General features: G+C 40.5%; 2 protein-coding genes across 2 annotated transcripts; both read right to left on the reverse strand.

The window, feature by feature from the left end:
* Window positions 1-22: 22 nt before the first annotated feature.
* Window positions 23-7,779, reverse strand: hif1an (hypoxia inducible factor 1 subunit alpha inhibitor). The gene is made up of 8 exons (XM_061039856.1): window positions 7,373-7,779; window positions 4,247-4,497; window positions 3,614-3,762; window positions 3,385-3,530; window positions 3,001-3,107; window positions 2,405-2,468; window positions 2,197-2,307; window positions 23-1,879 (listed from the first exon to the last, which is right to left on the reverse strand). Exons 1-8 carry the CDS (start codon window positions 7,550-7,552, stop codon window positions 1,823-1,825), a joined length of 1,065 nt encoding a protein of 354 aa, XP_060895839.1. The 5' UTR covers window positions 7,553-7,779; the 3' UTR covers window positions 23-1,822.
* A 6,877-nt stretch (window positions 7,780-14,656) lies between these two features.
* Window positions 14,657-21,571, reverse strand: wnt8b (wingless-type MMTV integration site family, member 8b). Its single transcript, XM_061040976.1, has 6 exons — window positions 21,148-21,571; window positions 19,713-19,746; window positions 18,514-18,652; window positions 17,433-17,558; window positions 17,192-17,334; window positions 14,657-15,576 (listed from the first exon to the last, which is right to left on the reverse strand). The coding sequence occupies exons 1-6, from the start codon at window positions 21,216-21,218 to the stop codon at window positions 15,007-15,009; spliced, it is 1,083 nt and encodes a 360-aa protein (XP_060896959.1). The 5' UTR covers window positions 21,219-21,571; the 3' UTR covers window positions 14,657-15,006.
* Window positions 21,572-21,887: the final 316 nt, after the last annotated feature.

The raw sequence follows: 21,887 nt of genomic DNA on the forward strand, positions 1-21,887 counted from the left end.
TAAGAAATGAATTTTTTTGAAGTTCTTCAGAGCAAACTTTAATGAGAGGAACAAGGATATGTTATGTTACAAGGGTATATTCAACACAATCATTCAGCAACACAAGCACGCCTCTATCTCTATGAACCCTTGTCAGTCCAAACTTTAAAGCTGTTTAATGCCAGATTGGAGGCAAACATTTTGACCATTAAATAAAAACTCAAGAATCGTGTACTTGCAAACATTAAGTGCCATGCGATTGTTAGGCAAGGCACATACAACAGTTTAAACCAAGCAATAGAGAGAGATGACAGACTCCATTTTGTATACAGATGTGACCACAATCAAGTGATCTGTCAGAAAGAGGTCTACACTTTATCAACAATTTAACCTAAATCCTAAAAAAAAAAAAAGCCGTGAAAACCAGCAATCTTTTGATGTGCTAGCTATTTCTAGTTTGTAGTCCACAATGAACTCAAATTAAGTTGTCTGATGAATCCAATATGGAGATATCCATAGACTGGTTTGGCACATGCTGCACAACTTTAAGAATCACTCTCCTGTTTTTGTTAATGTACATTTTTAACAGTTTAACCGAGCACTTAGATGTCTTCACAATATGGCTGCATGGTAGTAAAATAAAGAAGCATTTCCGTCACTACAGTAATCATAGGAGCAACTGGCTGTACAGATTCCTACACATCGCAGCATTGGATTGTATCTGCTCAGCATAGTGAATATCTGTGTTGTAGCAGTGCAGTGCATGAGCCAGGTAAATCACACATCAAGCTTAGCATGCAGCTGCAAACTTGACCACTAGATGGTGCATTGAAACGGCTGATACATAAACTACATCCCAGCAGAATGTTCTACATCAGTTTGTAATTAATAACATTAAAAGTCATTCATTAAAGCAGTTCACTTTAACCAATTTTAGACACTTAGAGTTGTAAGCATCACACTCCCAACAAAATATTGCCTGTAAAATCTTTGATTATTTTCCGTCATAACAGTAACTTGCAGTATTTTCCTTAAAGTTTTTACTTTAACTGTATTTGAACCTTAAATAGCAGTATGTCCTTTATTTTAAGTGACTAGTACACAGGGACGCACACGAAAGTCCTTGAAATATAATAAAAATAAAGCATAAATAAAACACAAAGAAATCACTCAGCTAAAATAACATAGCTGCAAGCTGTCACATATTTCTTCAAGCAATATGACCCCCCCCCCCCCCCTTCTTATCACACCCACTCACTGATTGATCATGATCCATCAAATCCTTGCTGATCCGTCCCTTCAAACGTGCAAGTGGGTGTAGTGATACCGCCAACAAGAGCGGCCATCTTTAAAAGGTTTGAATCAAATCACTTTGAATATAGATGTGATAAATATATATGGAGAATATTTTCATTCCACATTTACTTATCAACCCGAAAGAGTGGCATAACATGTATATGAGGAACGTCCTGTATTTCACTGATGTGTGCTGTATGATTAATACCCTTTAACTCATCCATTAGTGGTCAAAACACTGAGGTTGTTCCAAACGTACCAAACTCAAACAACCTCTGACGGGATGAGAAAACACACCCACATATCGACTAGGTTGAAGTATGTGAATAGAGACTTCAGTCAAATTAGACCTCTTCTTCAAATACATAAGGACTTCTTCAAGTAGGGTACATTCCCAGGTTAGATTTTCTTCTGTGATCATATTTGCAATAAACATGGCACTCGACGACTGAAGCACAATCGTTTCAAGATGGCTGCAAGGTTGATACTGAGCTCCAAAGTCAAAATGAGCGATTACACACGCAGCAGTCTTTAAGGGTGGTGGGCTCTAACTGAGATCCTGATCATATCGCCCATTAATCATCGTTTTCAGTAAAGGTCCAACCTGCAGGAAAAAAAACAAAGATTCTTGGTTAGTATAAAATATTTCCGTCACATCACTTTCTTCCCTCACACTCCCTGACTACATGTTTCCTCTGTACTAAATCAGGTAGGCCATAAATATTCACAGTAATTAGGTTGCTGGAAGGGTCAGCATGCCCGAGGGATTTCATGTAACAGGTGACCCAAATGTGGATCTTGTTTGATGTTCTAGAAACGGGCAGTGTGACTTTTATGAGTGACTTGTACAATCAAAGGGTTTGCAGGTTTGAAGAGGTTGTAAAGTAAAGCGGCTGTAAAAACACAAGCAGGTGTTTTTACCTCATGGGGGTTTCCAAGTGCTTCTCCGAGCATCTTCTCAATATTTCTCATGATGGCCACCTTCTGATGAGCTCGCAGGGGGTATTCTATCCTCTTGGGTGTGGGGGCACCCTGAACAAAAGGGTCAATCAGACAGGTGAGTTATCACCGTGGAAACGTGTGGTGGGACAAATGTGATGGCTGCACAGACTCAAACGTGAGTACATACTTTGTACCAGAAGTTTACAGTGATCGTCACGCCACCGCTCAACAGTGATTCAATGTGATGCCACCTGAAGAAAGAAGAAAAACACAAATACCCTGATTTGTATAACTTATTATTTTAAATGTAAGCATTAAGATCATTCAGAAAACTACACGCAGTATGAGCAAGGGGAGAAAAAAGGTGGTAGGACAAAGTAAGAATAGAAAAGTCAAAGATCTACTGTGGGAGAAGAGACTGTGCTTGAACTTAGATATGAGAATATTTAAGAGCTATAAGAGCTCACATAATTCTTTAGTCACCAAACTAATATACAAAGTTCAACAACAACTACAGATTTAAAGGTCTATTTAAATATTTTTTAAAGGAATGGAAGGTGTTGGAGGAAGGTGCTTCAGGTTGTAGATGCCTTGAATAATAACTTTTCTTCTCTGTGACTCAGGACATGTGGACCTGTGTCTGTAGTACCTCAGTGTTGAATGTGTAAAAACAAAAATGTACACTGAAATGTAGAGTGCATTTAAAACACCCACTGGCACCGCATCCCAAAGAATCTTTGTCCTTTATATTTCTAGAGAAAGCTCAAACAGACGTTTTCTTACCAGTACATGGGGATGTAGAGCACATCTCCTGGACCCACGACAGCCTCATAGCCAACAACATTTTTAAAATTAGGAAACTTCTCAAAATCAGGGTTATCAAAATCAACCTGTAAAAGAAAAAAACGGATGAATTGCACAATACATCTGCCTTTATTGACTGTCAAACGTTCATTTGTCTCCCCTCTTTCCAATATTGATTTAAAAATCCTTCTCATATTTACGTCTTTATCTTAAGTTATATAAACCAACAACCTTTAAAAGGACATACTATAATGGTATTTTAAAGAGCTTAACTGTTCATTATTAGCACTCTATTTACTAAACTTGTAGGTTACTAAACTACATCACAAGTATGCTATTCCATGGTGAGGTTCTTTGGCTTACCTGGCTCTGTCTGTCACAGGGGTGGTGCACAGGGTATGAATAAAGACACTCAAACTGGTCTGGAGGAAACAGGAGGCATCTCTTATGGCCTTTGATTTGTGCAAAGAAGTTCTGCTGCTCGTCGTAATGAGCTGGCGTCACATTGCCTGTGATCAAACAATATTAAAAGATGGTGTGATTTGTGTGAAAACACTGCAGACAGAAACGTCATGACTGAAAGGAGCCTTACCCTCCATGCCTATGAGCAGCAGGTTGGATGTCAGCTGTCCCCAGTTTCTCTTGGCTTGCTGCTTGTTGATCCAGTTCCAGTTGAAACCAAGGAAGTCAACAACTATTTTCTTCCCCACTGTGTCGTTCAGAGTCTGCTGCAGATAAACCCTTCAAATGACATGTCAAATCTATGAGCGACTTTGTTCTACAACCTGAAACATGTTGCAGTGCAGCTAATTTAATATTAAAAAATAATAATTGCTATAAATGCATACAGGAATCAAGAGTATATACATTTTTTTGCAGACTACTTCTATGCCTTTAAACGAAGATCAACAGTATGACACTGAAGGAAGTGGACATAGTTAATGCAAGTAGATAACTGAGATTGTGTGTCAATGAGTCATCTTTTGTAGGTGAGCCGCCAGGACAAGTCAGGTCTGTGCTTATGCTTAGTCATCCGCTCCACTTTCCTGTGCTGCATTACATGTCATGAGAGAAAACACCCTTTACTGTCCAGCACAGCTGCAACACAGTCACATCTTGTTCCTGACAGTTGCAGGTATTTGCCTGTTCAAGCGTCAAAGACGAGGCCAGGCTCAGTTAATATGAGCACGTCCAATTAAAATGCCTCTTTAAATCTATATCTTACCTTTCTTTTCCTCCCATTTCCTCTGTCATATGCATTTTATCCACAAATTCTGAGAATTTCATTTCCATTCGTCGAGACTTGGGGACAAAGTTCTCAAAAAGAGACATTTTTTTCTCATCATAGTAGAGGAATTTGTGGTCTTCTGCAGTGTAAACAGAGAAGTCTCCATTTCCAATGTTTTCCTGGAGGTAAGCAATGTCCCATTTGAGAGCTGGATACACAAGGTTTGTATCTGTTAAAACCACCGGTTCCTGGAACAGATAACGAAAACATTTCAGTGAAACAATACAACAGAAAAAAATATTTATTTCAAATGAATTGGCTTACACACGAAACAAAAAACAGGTCTGAAAGGAATAATGCACTGAGTGAGGAGAACCCCCTGCAAGCGGCTGTGGCTCAGTGAGAGTCTGTCGTCTCTTAACCTGGAAGGTAAAAGGTTTGATTTCCCTGCTCCTGAAGCCACAGGTCCAATGTTTCCTTGGCCAATAATCAATCATCATCTCATGACTTTGCTGTTTTTTTATTTCTAGTAATTGCAAAAAAAAAAAAGAAAATTGCAGATACATCCACTTCACCAGCATTATTTATATTTATAAATGTACTCAAACAGTGAAACCAAATCTGAACTTCAGGAGAATTGTCCTTTAAAACGCAATTTTATTCTTATGAATTACCTAAAAGAAATGATCACATACTGCATGCTTTCTATGTGGAACTAACTAGTGCATTTCTATTTCTGCCTTGAATCACTTCTTTAAACAATGCTGAACGTCAATCCCAGCAAACACCAGCGCAGTACAGTATTATGGCAGTTAACACACTAAGCTCCGAGGGCTACGTGACAAACTGAACGTACACCGGTGCTGAGCGCGCGCTCCCGCTCCCTGTGTCTCACTGCACAGGCTCGAGCTTTCACTTTCGTCGGAGAGGCTCGCGGAGTCCCTGCAGCCATGGAGAGTTAATACAGACAACGCAAACGACTTGGCAGCTTCGGGGTCTTTTTGTGTCTTTACAGCTGCCATCAAAAGAAACAGCCGACCCTCAAACGGATGCTCTGACTATTTGGAAATCGATAGTTCTGTGCTGATTTTAAACTCGGCATATTATTTAATGACTAAACGCCTCTTTATGTCGATAGAACAGTGTGTACACATCGGTTTGATAGGTGTTTAATGAGGATGTTTTGACTGTGTCAACGCATCATATTTGCACTGATCGACTCTGTTATTAAAAGTGTTTGAGAATATTATCTCCGTTGAATGAGGTAAACAAACTCCTCCTAATGTGAGTCATAACCATTAGCATACATAACATTTATTTAGGGTAAAACACACATGATGTTCATCTATAAACTAATGTTCAACAAATAACAGCTCACCTGTACATGGATAGTTTTCAATATTCCCATTTATTGTTTTTTTTAATAATTTAATATCACCTTGTACTAATGATGGGACTATAACACTGGAGATAAATTGTTGGTATTTTAATTGTGATTTTGGATAATTGTGAGTATCCCTACATTTGTAACTTACAAAAGCGTTCAAGCTCATCAATGTTACTGTCCTATATTTATTATTTATCTATACAGGGGACCCTATTCATTATTTGATTGTTGTTACTTGATAAGTAAGAGTACAGCATTAATTGTCTTTTTTTTTTCTCCAGGACATTTGTGACATTAAATTATTTGACCAATCCCAACAACAAGCCATATTAATGCTAAGGCCTCTGAATGGTTTGTTGATTAAAACATTTTCTCTGCATAATCCCAAACCAACATACACAGGTAAGCAGACTTTAAACACCTAAGAGTTGGAAATTGTAATAATGGCAAATTAACAGCCTAGTTAATTGATTGAACAAAAACAAATTCTCCATTCAAAACGCATTTCCAATTTTTCTGAAAACAAATTCAGTTAATTCTCATTGTTCAGGGTGTCACAAATTAAAACTTGTCATGTTTGTTTTAAAATCACATAAAATTATTTTGCTTTTCTCAGCACATTAAACAAGTTCTATACCTGTTCAAAGATGATTGTAAGTTATTCACTTTACTTGACTCTTGTTTGAAAATCACAACAAAGCCATTGTGCTATACTGTTCTTATAAACAAGTTCCCCAAGAGCTGAACATGATAGCTTTGTGTTTAATACACTGATCCAAATCCAGGTGGAGAAAGGAAACCTGATCTGTATAAGAAGCATGATACAATAGTTCAATCACTTTAGAAACGTATGAATGTTATTCATCCATGCAATAAATTGGTAGTCATACAATTATGGCACACTTAAAATACTTCTGAATCGAGCCAGAAACTAACATCAACATGCATTACTGAAATAGTTTCTTATCAAAACACAAACAATAAATGGGACTCATAAATGACATTAATAACACACATTAATAACACACATAGGGTGCAAAACCCATTGCCCTCTGGTCAAATCTATTATTAGAACCACATGCTGATTTTTCTCCTAAACAGGTTAAGCAATAACATAAGTCGAGACATCATTATAGAAACAGTTTTAACATGAGTCAGAAATCATAAAAAAGGGACAAAGGCAAAACACCTGAAGTAATATTACTGATTAAATTACAAGAATCGCTGTAGAGTTGCAGTTTCCTCATGCTGTCACACTTGATTTACTGCATGTTGTAGACTACTGGTCATTTAATACAGAGTAAAAACGTGGGTTTCTCATGTAAGACAACTTACTATTGGATGGGAATTATATCAACAAAGCAGCATTTTTAGGGCAAAATCCTGATGTCAGAGAGGTTGGGCACTGAATTGAATGATTAAGTTCAAACATCTTATTTATTTTTCATACTTGGAGAACTTAACATTAAAAATAGAGCCACTTGAGTGCAAAAAATAGGGACAAAGACCAAACTAAGCCAAACCAAATTATAAACAGCTCACTTTCAGTTTCAACGCTGCTGAAAATAATCAAGACTCTAATGAGGCAAAATCATTTTCAAGCTTATACACCTCAAGTCCACCTTTTGTCAAAACAAGCTGCATGTGCGAACTCTATCTTTGCTTTGTTTTGTTGGCTATTAAATTATATATGGAGGTGCGTTCAACATTTAAGCAGACTAGGCTGGATTGTTTACCTCGTTGTTTATTAGGACCTCTGCTCTGGGGTCCGTGTGAGACAGCCTGGGAATGGGTTTGGTTGGGAAAGAATATTTTCGGAACTGAGACTCGTCCCAGCCCCGGGTGTGGACGCCGGGGAAAGCGGCGCCGCCTTCGCTCGTCGCCGGGTCAGCCTCCGCGACGGTCGCCGCTGCCATGGTTCGTCGACGAGCTCCGTCCTCTTTACAATGAAACAACCAGAGACTGGCTTTCCTACTGGACTCTACCCTGTTATGCTCCAGGGACAGCGGCGGGGGTGTCGTGCAAGCTTCCCCATTCACATTTGCTACATGTATCCGCTCCGTGCACACAACAGCGACCACTCTCCTCGGTTCTGTTCCGTGTAGCTGTTTACACACCGTGGTTGACAGCCACAAAACAAACGACGCGAAAAGAAAGGAAACACTTCGACGACCTAATGCGCACAATACAAGACAGCGACGCCCAGCGCACTGGGTTAGTAGTTGCACATGTTGTAAGACCTACTTTTTACCACAAGAGGGAGCCAGAGTATTTGTTTTTCTTGCAGAAAATAAGAAGTCAAACAGGCAATAAAACACTAGTGCCAAATTAGAAGTTATAATGATAAGCAATTCTTTAAATCTGGATTGCAGATGTATGTAACATAGTTTTAATAACATTAAATCAACTCTAAATCACGTGTTGTCTGATGAGTAAAACAAAAACACTATGATTTACTAATAAAATAATCATAACCTGAAGCGCTAATACAAAAAAGTAATACAAAATGATGTAGAAAATCAATACTAAAAGTTGTGTAAAAGGATTCTCTGAGTGTGCACGATAAAAGCTGCATGCAGGTGTTGAGGTCATATTAAAGATTACTCAAGTGCTATACTAACAGCTTACAAGCAGACGTTACTTAAGGAGAGAAACATCACTTGAACCAACTTCACTTTACCTTTGTGGTCAGTCTTTATTCTATCACTCTTTTGTTCATTTTGTTTACATTTACTGCAGTTAACACTGATCTACTTTTGTCATTTTTGCACAGTCTTGCACTGTTTGTACATCTGCTCATGTTTACATTTGAAGCAGACATACTGTAAATGGTTACACATATGCATCTCATGTAATCTTATGTATGTCAGTGTACTTTTAGAATGGTTTATGAGGTTCGTTGCACTGTGCTGGTTTCTGTATAGCACCCTAGTCCTGGAGGGACACTGTTTAATCCCACTGTGGATGAAATTAAATAAAAAAACAGATTACCATCCACAGAAATATTCACATTTTTCCAATATCTTTATTTCACAGTAATGTCACAAGTTACTTTTCAGATTTTACATAAAAAATTTATAAATCTGTAAAGTATGACAATATTTCTTAGATTAAACAACACAAAATTAAATTAAGACGTTACTTCACTTTTACAAATGGCAATTCATTTAAATATTTACATTTAATTACATTGAATACAATTGTTTTTATTAAAATGTATCGTGATAAAATAGCATAACAGGGGTCATTCTGTTAAATAATTAATCTCACATTTATAAGTACTTTTTTCTAGACATACTTAGAATTATATTTTACACATGCTGGATTTGTCGTAGATGTTGGTTTCACTATTTGAACTCAAGTAAACCGTCCGATGTGCTGCCTCTTTCACTGATGCTGATCTGAACAGGGCTCTGTACAGTAGGAAGCCGTGATCGATTAGGTTAAATACACATCACAGCACATTCTCTCCCTCTTCTTCTTTCCAAGTAGTTGCAATGAAAGATTAAGCAAACATTGTTGAAATCCCCAACCAATTATTAACTTTTGTTATCACTGCTTCAGCATAATCATATCGATCATACACTGATTGTTTCCTCAGCAGATAACTGTGTACACTGTACCTTGCTCAGTGGACTGATCAGCTGATGGAGCCTGGCTCTGTTTTGTCAGAGTGGAAGTGAACTAGATGGAGAACATCTTATCAAGATTATCATCACTTTGATCATTGCTACTCTTTTTTAAGAGGTACAAAAGCTCTCCTTGAATTTGCTCTAAAAACCTGACACATGTCGCATGTTTTCTCTTGAGTCAGGCTTTATCAGCAGATTTCCACAGCAGAGACTAGTGCGGCTCCCTGCTGGGTTTCCCATGTTCTGAGTTTCCTGTGCAGATCAGTGAGCTGAGCTGATCCCTCCGATGCTCCTCTCTCTCTCTCCATTCTTTCAGCTGGGAGATCGACCACCCGGGTGTGTCTCAAGAAGCTGCTATCTCCATCCCGCTGATAGTAGCAAACACATACACAGCCACCGTCTCCTTCCCAACAGATTCACTGCTGTCAAAACAAAGACTCTCTGGAGGATCTACGGTTACCATGAAACACTTTCCTGATTTCTGCTGCAAACATTCACTTTCTAATTGAGCATGTAGCCATGATATGACTGGAGAATACTCGTTTTTACTGAAGTAGATATACAAATACTTTTGTAAAAAAAAAAGAAAAGTCCTGATTAAAAGTAGAAGAGCTGATCAAACTACTCTGCTAAAGTATAGTAAAAAAGAAAAAGGAAAACATGAGATGTACTCAGTAAAACGTAATAAGAAGCTGCCTGAAGGACATTTCTGCGGCGTGTTTTAGTGCAAAATTAACTGAACCTCAAAGAGTAGTTAACCAAAATTATACAATCTTAAGTTAAAGAACACCCAAAATACTTTTAATAAATAACCACTGGAACAGAGAGTAAATCAAGCGTTGCCTGCAGAGTGTAACAGCCAATCACAGTGCTCGAGTCAATAGATTTGAGTTTTTTTTTTTCTTTTGAATAATGTTAAAAAAAAACAAGAGCTGAACTTTGCCCCAAATACGCAAATCAGTTTGGTAGGCAGTGTCTCATTGCTGTGAATTTGCTCTGACATTGCCTGCAGTAATTGCTGGCATATTTATCGTGCATGTGGCTACATGTCCTTTTCTCACGATTCACACAAAGTCACATTCACTAGACGCCTCTTCTCCACAATGGAGTTTCCCTCTCTTTTATTTGAAAATCCGTCTTACATAGTTTAGAGGAAAGTGATAGGCACTGATATATTTCATGTGCCTCGTTGAAATCCATCTTAATGTTTAGAAGGAAGTGTGGAGAACGGTGCAATATGTAGATAATGAATAAATTCAAGCTTTAAAATGAACCCGTTTTTCAGAGTGACTTGAGGAGAAAGAAGTGATAGCAGAGATAAAATGTATGGGTAGAGGTAAAAAGTTGGGATGCCGGTGCATGGCCTAGTGATTCATTCATGCGCCCCATGTACAGAGGCTACAGTCCTCAAAAGCGGGCAGCCCCGGTTGGAATCCAACCAAATCATTCCCCACTATCTCTCTCTCCCTGATTTTTGACTCTATCCACTGTCCTGTCTGTCAATAAAAGCATAAAAGGCCCCAAAATAAATCAATAAAAAGAAGAATTAATACGTTTTTTGAAAAATAAACACTCACGTAAAGTACAAATTCCTAAAAAGCTTCTTTCTTAAAGCTCCTGTGCAGAACTTTTGATTTGTGTCTTTTTTTTTAGCGTACCCTGCGGATAAAGCGGTATGTCTTTCCTCTCTGGGAAATGGGAAGATAGTGTTTTTAACATAGCATCCTATCCTGCTGTCTTCAAACAGTCAAATGTACCGTTCAGCTTTTCTGTGGAAAATGTAAAAAAATAAAGGCTGCAGTGTGCTGTTAATCACTTTGCCTGACACCTACCCCCTGACAGCAGTTTTAGACATGAAAAATAACTTTAAAGAAGAAAGCAATCTTTATGTCGCTCATAAAGAAGCAACAGAACTCATTTCAGTCTATTTCCTAACCAACAGAAATCTCCTCATAGAAGCTTTAAGTACACTTAGTATGTGTGCTTTGTGACTTGCAGCTAACACAACTTACAACTCGTCGCAATGATTGTTAACAAATGGACATTTTGTTACAACACACATTACAAAAGATTCTTCTAGTTTGGTTAAACACTCGCTGGACGTCCCTCTCCTCTGTTACTCATCTCTGATGGCTTTCTCTCACATTCACACTGACCCTCGCCCCTTTAGGTGTTGTAGGTCCAGAACCCCTAAGCCATAAATCCTATTAGTCGAGGAATTTCTGAAGCATTATTAAGTCGTTCTCCCATCTTCTCATTGATTGCATTGTCACTCGCTACCTGGGAGAAATCTGCTGCATGCGTGTATTCATTTCTATATGCCTAAATTCAGTGTTTGAGAAATAGATGCATAGCCTGAAAAGTTTTATTGTGAGTAAAAAACTAAAAAAAAACTCTGCTTCTGTTGAAAAGTCAAAGTTTGATTTCCACCTCTCTTTTAATGCTTGCCGTCTCTAAAAGACGAGAGATTTCAATCAATAACCTGTGTTGTTTTGTAGAAAAGTTAAAACTGGTCAATGAACATCCATGAATAAACAACTACTTCCTCTGTGGTGTCGACTCTCTCTCTCCGCCACCTCCCGCTCATGTGCTCTATCAAATTGAAGGTGGCAGAGCCGGGCTGGGAGACGGAAGTTCAGACCCCTCGGTCGGAGGTCGTGTCACTCTCTGGGTGGGGGCAGGTTATGTAGTCTGAGTCATGATCGACCTTGTGTGCTGTTTCACACGCTGCTCTGGAGTGCGTTTCAGCTGCTGCATCTCTCTTCCCCTGTACGTCTGTGTGGTTTGGCAGTGGGGCGAAGGACGTATTTGTTTTATCTTAAACTTGCACACTTAAACGATCATTGGCTTGAGCATTGATCCTGTCTGAAGATAATCTACGGTCGGTCGACTGAATTCATCATTGAACAATTCAAGAAGAAACACCCCCACCTAACACTCCCCCCCCCCTCTTACCTAACACTTACCTTACTAGCCTCAAAAGTTGAGAATAAGTCAACAAAAACAAATTGCCATGTGTCCATTCCAGTTTTCTCCTTTACTTGATCACTTTTAAAGTTTACAAATGAAGGGATGACACCGTGTTGCTGAGCTAGCATAGCCACGTTATAGTGTGTAACATTACACTTTGAACAAAGGAACAGGCAAATCGCTAAGTATACTGTAGCATAGATTACCGCTACCTTTCTCTGCCAACATGGTCGAGCCACATGGCTGCTCACGAAACAGTTCTTGGTTCAGTTTGAGTTTTCTGACTGTTAAAGGAAGCTTTTCCTTGACTTGTTGCCAAGTGCTTGCTCATTGGTAGATTAATGTCAGGTCATTACAAAGAGTGTGGTCTAGACCTGCTCCTTATGTAACGTATCATGAGGTAATTAGGGGTTATATAAAGCTACATGAATACATTTGATTAATACTTTAAAGGATTGGCATTGCAATGGGTTTTTTTGTAATGCATGTAAATGTAAATATGTTGTGACTGTGAAGCCTAGACCGTTTTTTTTTTTCCCTCGCCAGCAGCCCAGCATGTGACGTCAGGTGGCCTGGTTAAACGCTGGGTTATCTTCAAACATTACCAACCTCTTGCCCTTTCTTTTATCTCTGCCACGGATGCAAAACTGATCTCGACTGAGTGTGCCACAGGTGTGTCAAACTGCTGAACATTAAAGACATGTACAAACACGTTGTTCTGCTAGGCTTTCCCACAGGTTAACTTGTGGCTGTGTCAGCACTATTTGTTTTTGAGAGTACACAAGAGTAAGAGTGAGCCAGCCTGTGACAGACGACATGCAGAAATAGTGCACACTCCAGACCACTTTTGAAGAATCTATTAAATGTCATCTTAAATCATGGCTTTATTATAACTTTGCCTTGCCCCCTAAATATGCTGAATGAACATTTGTATGCCCCCTACGACAGTAAATTGCTGCTTTCCACAGAGCCGCAGGGGAAATAAATCATGGTATGCGGGGTCTTTTGTTGCAGAGAGGGGTATTTGCACATGCCGGGCAGAGCGATCCAGACAGACCACAGGGGTCATCAGAGGAGGGAGGAGTTTTGATTATGATCATTATTCGGTAAATAAGATGTCAACAAGGTGTTTCCTTGACACTTTATTGAGTAAATGGAGGAAGGTGCAAAAATGAACGCCCCCTTCTCAATGGGCCCTCTAATCTCCTCTTTCATGTCCCATCTAATCTGAAGGGTTTCGGCCTCGGCTGCCATGTGCAAGTCCGCCTTGGCCTGGCACCTCTTACTCACAGGTGGGGTGAGTATCCTGGCAAGCATGTGTTTATAAAACCCACTTGTTTGGGCACAATACTTGAACTAACTTCTTTTGAGAGAACAGTGTGAATCTGTGCAAAGCCTTTTCCCAAAGTCCTTTAGAAGGCGACGGCCCATTGAGAGCAGAGAAGAAGGGATTACCTTCCTCGACAGTGGTGCATTTCCGAGAGAGCTGATTAGCTCTGCATTCATTGTTAAATCGAGCAAAGGAAGGCCCTAGAGGAGTGAAAGGATCCAAATAGGTGGGCCCAGAAATAAAACAGCCGCAGGAAGCCTTGCACAGGCAACCCAAAGTTTTCCCAACATTTCTTTCCCCCACTCCTAAGGAGGTGCGGCGTGAAAAAGGAGATTAGCATACAAAATTAGAGGCGGGATGATTTTTTTAAGGGCAACTTGCCTCATGCCCTCCACCCCCACGGCCCTGCTCCGCCTGGACAAAGTTAATTAAACTAGTATTAAACAGTAAAGAAACTTCCAAGCGCTTGGGAGTGAGGGGGCTCTTTGAGGATTACCATGATGAGGAGGAGAACGGGAGGTATTTGTTGAGGCGAAATTGAGAAAAGCGCGATGGAACGGAGAGTACACTGGAAAGTTTCTGCTCTTGTTGGCTTGGCCCAATGTGAGAGGGAAGGCTGTGTTTACTGCAAACCACGAGGCATTAATGTCACAAAGAGTGTGTTAAAGGAGGATGAAGACTTTCTCCAGGCTGAATGATACGTAACACTGAGGGATTTATTTTTCTTCCAATACATTTTGAACAGAAAACATACCACAAAGGGGCGACTAACAACAAAGAAAAACTATTAAACGCTGCGAAAATAAATTAACAATGTACAGTACAAAGTGCTTCATTTAATATACAATTAAATACAACAAGGAGGGCAGCAGGGGTCAGGGCGAGACGGATGATGGGAGGGCAGACAGACTGTCCTTGAAAAAAAAATCCAAAATGTTCCTTCACAAATTAAAACCTTGGCAATTAAGTCGAAATACACAATGATTACTGATCGACTGGCAGTTATTTCTTGACGATTGTGAGTTTAAAAGCTAAATATGCTGAAGCTCAATAGTCATATCAGCTGCTGATAAAAAAAAAAATTTGTGTAAAAAATAAATAAATGGATTTGTGGGAATTTTTGAAGCCGGAGAAAAACTATTTTTTAATGCGCTGTGACTTTTCCAAATGTTGTATAAAGTATAAAAATATATCTTAAATACATATATACCAAAAAAAATCTACAAAGTTTTAAGACCTCCACTCCTCATCTTTGCTGTCATGTGGCTGTGCACATCTAGCTGTCTCCAACCTTTTACACAAAACTGACAGAGACGGTGGTCTGAACTTGTATTTTCTGCTAAGTTTTAGTCCGATAGCAGACTATCTGAGCATGCCCCGAGAGTGTGGGTGACTGCATTGGTACATGTTTGACGACAGAAGGTGAAGGGGAAGATGATCAGTGCTTCTTCCTCAATCTCAGGTTCTTCCGGCGGCTTCCGGCGCTCTCGTTCCTTCCCCTCTGACCTCCTTTCTTCACACAAAAGTACTTGGTCACTGTCTTTCTGCACTGCTCGCACTTCACCGCGCAGCACCAATGAAATTTGCAATTACAGCTGGACACCATCTCGGCTTTGCGCTCCTCCACCGCCAGCCCGCACTCCCCACACAGCCTCTTGCAGCTCCGCTTCTCCCATTTGCTCAAGTTCTTCCCCTTCTTGAGACATTCCCGGCCCTCTGTGCCCGGCAAGCCCAGGGTGCGGTTTTCCAGGCAGTAGTCGGGGGAGTCCTCGAGGTGGACCAACTCCTTGCGAGAGATGGAGCTAAAAGTCTCGGCGATGGCCCCCCGGCTGGCCGCGCTGTTCCCCGCCCCTCGGAGGAGGTCCACCTTCAGAGCCCGGTGGTATTTCTCCTTCAGGTAGATCCCCACCTCCCTGAACTCGGGCAGCTGCAGCCAGCAGGTCTGAGTGGTGCAGCTTCCTGAGACGCCGTGGCACTTACATGTCCTCTGCATGGTTCCTTTAACAGCCTGGAGACACAGAGAGGACAAGAAGGGGGAAGAAAACAACTGTTGAGATTTATTTATAGTCAATTTCTGGAAGAATGTTAGTAAACTACATTTTCAGGTTGAAAGGATCCATCTACACACATTTTAGCAGTTTTCACAAATGCACGACTGAATATTTATATCATCCTTCAATAAATTCACACAAGTCCCTCACAGCTGGATCTTTTCCCTGTTGGATGGGGGGTCTGACATGACGTCAAAAAGACGCTGTGCAAATCCATGATAGCAGTAGAACAGAAGTCCATCATGATCATTGCTCTGCCTCTATATCAATGCTTCATGTAATTGGACGTATTCACAGAATAAACAAACGGGTGAGAAAAAAACATACTGTATGACTTTATTACTTGCCCGGAGATGGCACCAGTCGCACACTGATCATGTGATATAAACCTCACGATCCCTACTCGCTCACTGGAGATTCATTCCCCTAAAAACTACCTGCTGCGTTCACACAGTTTCCTCACCACCACTTCACTCAGAATTTGTTCTAGGGAGGCTGGCAAGAAAACGTCTGGGTTAAGTCCGGAAAAATCTGGCTGCAGCTCGCCCTGATCGTTTGGGGAAACGGTCAGGGTGAGCCTATGTGTGCATTAAAGACAGGATATCCATTGTCCTTTGATTGATGTGTTGTCAAATTACCTGATCCTAAGTTTTCCAGCTAAGTAAAAAAAAAAAAGGGGGTGAATACACTGAAAAGAAGAATTGAGAGATTCGAGGTCCTTTGCCGAGTGTCTTTGTCGTCCTTCAGTGTTTCCTGACTTTCCCCCGACACAAAAACAGCTGTCGTATGAAAAGGAAAACGTTTTCTTTCCTCGAGAAGGGGATGAACTTTCTCTTGAGGTGAGGCTGAATCAAAGTTTCACATTGAGTCCTATTGTCCCCCCAGAAGAAAAAGGAGTATTTATTTAGCATGTTCATTATCAACATGTTTTTAGTGCAAGAAGACCCAATGGAGAGACCCATTGAGGGGAGAAATGAAAAAGGAGTTTTTCTCTCTTTCTATCCCCATTTTTTTCTGTTACAATGATGCTCCAGGTGCCGTGGGGATCCCAGGGCCCGACAGGGGGGAGCAAAGGCACCGTAAACAAAGAGCACTTCAGCTGCACGCCTGTGGTCCTCTCAGACTCCCCCGGGGCCAAACAAAGACCAACATAAATGTGGGATCCTTATTGCAAGAATAAAAAACTAAACACTTATTTTAAAAAAGCAGCATAATACAGAATGCTGGCCGATGTCTGGCTCCGCAGGATCTCTAATTAAGCCTGCACCAGTGATCCTGAGATTCTGGAGTCGAGGTATTGTCATAAGGGGCATTCAGCGCTGGTAAATAGGCCCTTCTGGTACACCGAACACACTGTTATTATTGGGGACGAGTGGCACCTCACTTATAGCACGGTGAAAGGGATGCTTGGGTGGCACACTCAGGGTCATTCTGAGCGGGGAAGATTGATTCAAAAGGTGCTTCACACCGTGGAATCAGTTAGACGGCTAGAGTCTCAAAATGTAAAGCGAGCTGCCGCCCAGTTCAATACAACGTGCTTCAAACATTATAGTATCAGAGCTCCTTCTGTACCTTACGGCCGGCCTCGTTATTATGAAGATTCATGGCCGCCCTCGCGTCCTGCCCCGTCTCCAAAGCGTCGACAAACTGTTTGGAAATGGCCTCGCCGAAGCCGACGTTGTCACTGCAGCCGCCCCAGAGCCAGCCGTGACCACCTGTCGGGAGTAGGAAAAAGGAGTTCAGTGATAAAATTATCGTTCTATTTTTAGCGTTAATACGACCTCTGGTGCGGTTGGCGTGTTCCCTCTCTGACCTCGCTGTCCGTTGCGGCTGTCGTCGCAGCCGCAGTTGTCGAAGTCTCCGAGGCTGCAGTTCCTGGTTAAAGTGTACATGACCCCAGCTGAGCTGATGGCGTGAACGAACGCTGTCTCCCGATTAGCTGTCAACAGAAAGACACATTGTCTCATCACATGGATCGCGGTTAACGCTACTGTGAAGTCTAAACTGCTCCAACTAATGTACCTGCTCACAGCCTGACAAAAAAAAAAAACACCGTCTCCAACCATTTTCTGAGCTTTGAATACAATTTATCACCATCAAACCAGGACTCAAGGATCTCAATCTGAAACTGGTTTGACTGACTTTGTACAGCAGTCTATCCAACAGTGAGATATGGAACTAAACCCCAGATCTGAAGGCTTTGAATTCTGTGTTTTAAGATAGTAGTAGTATGTATTTTATATTGTAACTGATGTGATGCAAGAAGAATGTCCGACTTTGTAAGAAAATATTAGAAATCAATCAATCACTCATTGTAGGCTTGTAACAGTACACGTCTTATTACTCACTCAGTTCTCAGTTATTAGAGTCATTAAAACTGCATCATTTGTCAGACTTTTAATGTATGTATAAAAAGCACTTAAAAAGCTTAATTAGCCAATTTAAAGTATTCCATTCAGGCAGTAGCACTGGTCCCAGCAGGGTCTATTTATGTAAACTGTGCGTGCATGAAGTGAGTTTTTAATTGCCAAACACATCTGACCCTTTGTTTTACAGGACTCTGTATGTTGCTTTAATGAGTTGTAAACAGAGGCAGTGATTCTGGGGGATGTTGTGGTATGGATTAGTGGGTTTGTTTTGCCTCTAGCAACCGTGCCCACTGTAAGTATCCCAAAGGGATGGAGGGGGGGATGGGGGGGTTAGGGTTTAGACTAGGCAAACATCTCTTTTTCACAAAAGGAATAAAACCCTTCCCTCTGCTTGCTAAAAACAGACGCAAAGAGTTACAAAACATCTTTGAAATTGCACGAATCTCCATTAGCCCTTTCTGCAGTGTAGAGGTTGTCTGGTCGATGGTGAGGGGTCTTAAGGGTGTCAGGGGACTCGGGCCTTACCGCTGCGCAGGCTGCTGTGCGTGGACAGCTGCAGAGCTCTCTCGGGGCAGTTCCAGCGGTCCCATTCAAACTGGTATTTGCACTCCTCGATGCCGCTCTGAGCGCCTGCCGCCACACTGCTGGAGTAGATCAGGTACGCCTGCAGCCAAAGAGACATAGAGACTTAAAAAAAAATAATAATAACTCAGCAATAAAATATTAAACCCGTCTTTTAATCATTTATGACAGATGTGATTTTTGAGGTTGAGATTTTTCCTGAGGTGTTTGGCACATTTTGACAAAAAGATACATCCACTCTAGATAAGCAACTTCTGTATGAAGGTTTTACCTGTGCAAAAAAAGTGACTGGTTGTATTCTGCCTATTTAATGCAACCAAATTAGCAGAATATTTTAGTAATTTTTGATGCCACTTTAAGATTGATCAGTCTGTGATTCAACAAATCAGACAATGTCATCTGAGAAAAACTGATAAAACAAGATTTAAGATGTGAAATAATCCAGATATGGTGCTTTGGATAAATCTCAACATCCTCTACATTTTCATCTTTCAACTGGCGTCACTTATTTTTCCTGTACACCTTGAGACAAGTCTATCCTGGCCAAGACTAAATGGAAAGTGGATAACACATCTCTACAAGTGCGTAATGTTTTGGAGACTCGGATCATGTTGATTGGCTACAATGACAACATCCATGTGAAGTGATTCAAACTCGGCACAAACATCACTGCACTTCATTTGAATGCAGTTTGGGTCTCCCTTTAACCATGGCAATGTGTCCTTGGCTTTGGGCTCGCATCTCCGCTGCTTCTTCACACTGTGTGAACGATAATATAACTAATATGTCTCAAGTGGCCTTTGGGGAGATGGAGTACCTCCTCTTTCACAGGGGTCCGGCTCACTAATGATGACCACCCACTACAGCCATGCCTGTCCCGGCCTCTAAAAACATTCAAGCTGCAGATACACAGAACCTCTGAATAAGGTCAAGTGTACCAAAGAGGGAGGGGGGGGGGGGATTACAAAGGGGCCGAGAATATCACTGATATAACAGACAGGTGCCAACACACTTGAGTTAAGATATCACAAAGACAACATGAAGACAACATGGCTCTTCCTCTCTTTTTTTTTTTTTTTTTTTTACCAGGGAGGGGGGAGAGAGAAAGGATGGGGAGATAGATCAAAAGAAAGTTGGCTTACCTTGGGTCCAGTCATCAGGAAATTATTCACTGACCTGGAAAAGGAGAAAGCTTATTCACTCAGGGAAGCTCAGTGTCCTCCACAAATTCCTCCGCTAACATCTCTCATTAGTGCGTTTTGTAACATGTGAAACCGTGACACCAGACCAAACCTCAGTGGAAAAAACACCCTGAATTTGTTTCAAAATCTTTTTTTAGAAACGTAAGAACCGAGGTTAGCGTGCTTCAAAACTGTTATTCACTCTTAGCGTTTTGGAATTTGGGGGTTGCCAGTTTGCAAAAAAAAAAAAAACCCGTAGGATGATGTTTAAAATGTAGCTTTAAATGTTGGTAATCCATTTATTAATCACTCACTTTCAGATAAATGCTAAAAGATAAACGCAAATGAGTCACAAATTGAATGTTTGAATGCATTGTGTCAGAAACTGAAGTGTTTGTAAGTAAGTAAGTAAAAGTTTATTTATAAAGCACCTCTTAAAAGCAGACATCACAAAGTGCTTCACAACAAAGGATTAAATTAATTAATTAATGATTGTTAATTAAATTTATTTTGTCCGAGATCAGCTGCAGCGCTTCTCTATAAGTAAGCGATCAGATTTCCACAACCTGGCAACTCAGAACAGAAAAAAAATCTCCTCATGCCTTTTACCTTTTCTAAACGTCTTTATTATTTTTAATTTGGTGACCATTTTTCAAACCGTGACACCCGTCTCACCTCAGTGATGAAAACTACTGAATATGTTTCTAGAAATGTCAGAAATTAGGGACAAAGAGTGCTTGGTAGTAACACTTCATGAGTTGAAATTCAGGGTTAACAGTTTGAGAAAAATGCCTCTGGCTGGTATTTGAGATGTAGCTATAGCTGTTGGTTGTCCTTCTATAAATGCGCCAGTGTTTCTCATCTTCTTAGACCGTGGAATCTTTCTTTCTGAATGGTAATAGGTCAGGAAAAATGGTTTAATCCTATGGATGCTTTGGAAATAAGATGTTCAGTGGTTGAATAAAAGGAAAAGGGAGTTTTCACAACCTGGCAACCCAAAAGTTTTTGTTATGGTTGCCTTACAAATTAAAGCGAAACAAAATGTTTTTTTCAGCATTTATAATTTACAGCTCATAAACTTATTTTATATCATATCAAAGAGCGATAGAATTACTGGGGAATTCAATATAATTTACAATTTCTGTGAACAATGAAGTTCACTATTTAAGTAGTTTTCTAATTTTCATTCACATAATTTAAGGGTTGAGGAACACCTTATCAAACATACTCTTATTGACAAGAAAATAAAAAACAGAAACATCTTCATCCTGACATTAATGAACGATTGCTTTGAATATATGTCGACACTTGCCACTGCAATGAGGTGACTGCATCTTTGGGAAATGAAATTAGTCTGCAAAAAAAAAAGTAATAATTCTAAATAAGTCAAACTCACCAGCAGTAGCAGGACCTCATGTTAGCCAGGAGAATGAAGATGTAATAGAAAGCCTCCAAATGCATGAACATCCTGACAGGTGAGAGGGATCCAGTCCAGAGCCTGCAGACGGTCCAACGATGGAGAGGAAACTGAGCAGCTAGCAGCACATGAAACTTCTCCAGGGGCTTCCAGGACTCAAGGAGGGGGCTCTGAAATGGAGCTGCTCTCGTCCCCAACAAGAGATTATCTGCTTAATTAAAGATTTTCCCCCTTCTTACTCTCCGGACCAATCAGAAGTTTTGCACCGAGGAGAGACTGAAATGATCAAAAGGGCACCCTGGGCCTTCAGGGCCGGGCAACGGTGGGTTCCCTGCCTCCATTCAACAGCAAAGGAAGATCTGTTTAATCCTTTAGGAAAAGTGTAACACTGATCCCTTGAATTCCTGCTCGGAAAAAAAAGAGTTTATTTAAGCTATCTAACATGGAGGGCTTAGCAGGAAGATAGTCATCTGGATGATGAATTGTTAGCTTGATAGGAACACAAAAAAAAAAAAAAAAAAAAAATAGGGCCACGCCGTTTTGTTCTTGCGGAAGTATATCGGGGTTTCACAAAGGTGTGATTGCATCAAAGTTGATCAACCCGGAACACGAGTAGTGGCCTATAAGTGAGATAAAACTGACCTCAAACGTGTTTCTTCTCTTTTCAAATGCTTTGCCTGACAGTCATGAATTTATTACTGCGTCATAATAAAAAAATC

The sequence above is a fragment of the Labrus mixtus genome, chromosome 6 (genome assembly GCF_963584025.1).
Source record: "Labrus mixtus chromosome 6, fLabMix1.1, whole genome shotgun sequence".
Classification (NCBI taxonomy): domain Eukaryota; kingdom Metazoa; phylum Chordata; class Actinopteri; order Labriformes; family Labridae; genus Labrus; species Labrus mixtus.

Bases quoted from the DNA above. Each gene is read 5' to 3' on its own strand.
- hif1an (XM_061039856.1), bottom strand. From the start codon at position 7,552: ATGGCAGCGGCGACCGTCGCGGAGGCTGACCCGGCGACGAGCGAAGGC. The intron at 3,108-3,384 runs GTAAGCCAAAGA...TTTCTTTTACAG, and splicing joins CCTGTGACAGACAGAGCCAG to GTTGATTTTGATAACCCTGA. The intron at 2,469-3,000 runs GTAAGAAAACGT...TTCTTTCTTCAG, and splicing joins CTCTACATCCCCATGTACTG to GTGGCATCACATTGAATCAC.
- wnt8b (XM_061040976.1), bottom strand. From the start codon at position 21,218: ATGTTCATGCATTTGGAGGCTTTCTATTACATCTTCATTCTCCTGGCT. The intron at 17,559-18,513 runs GTAAGGCCCGAG...TTCTGTTGACAG, and splicing joins GCACAGCAGCCTGCGCAGCG to CTAATCGGGAGACAGCGTTC. The intron at 17,335-17,432 runs GTCAGAGAGGGA...TACTCCCGACAG, and splicing joins CAGCCGCAACGGACAGCGAG to GTGGTCACGGCTGGCTCTGG.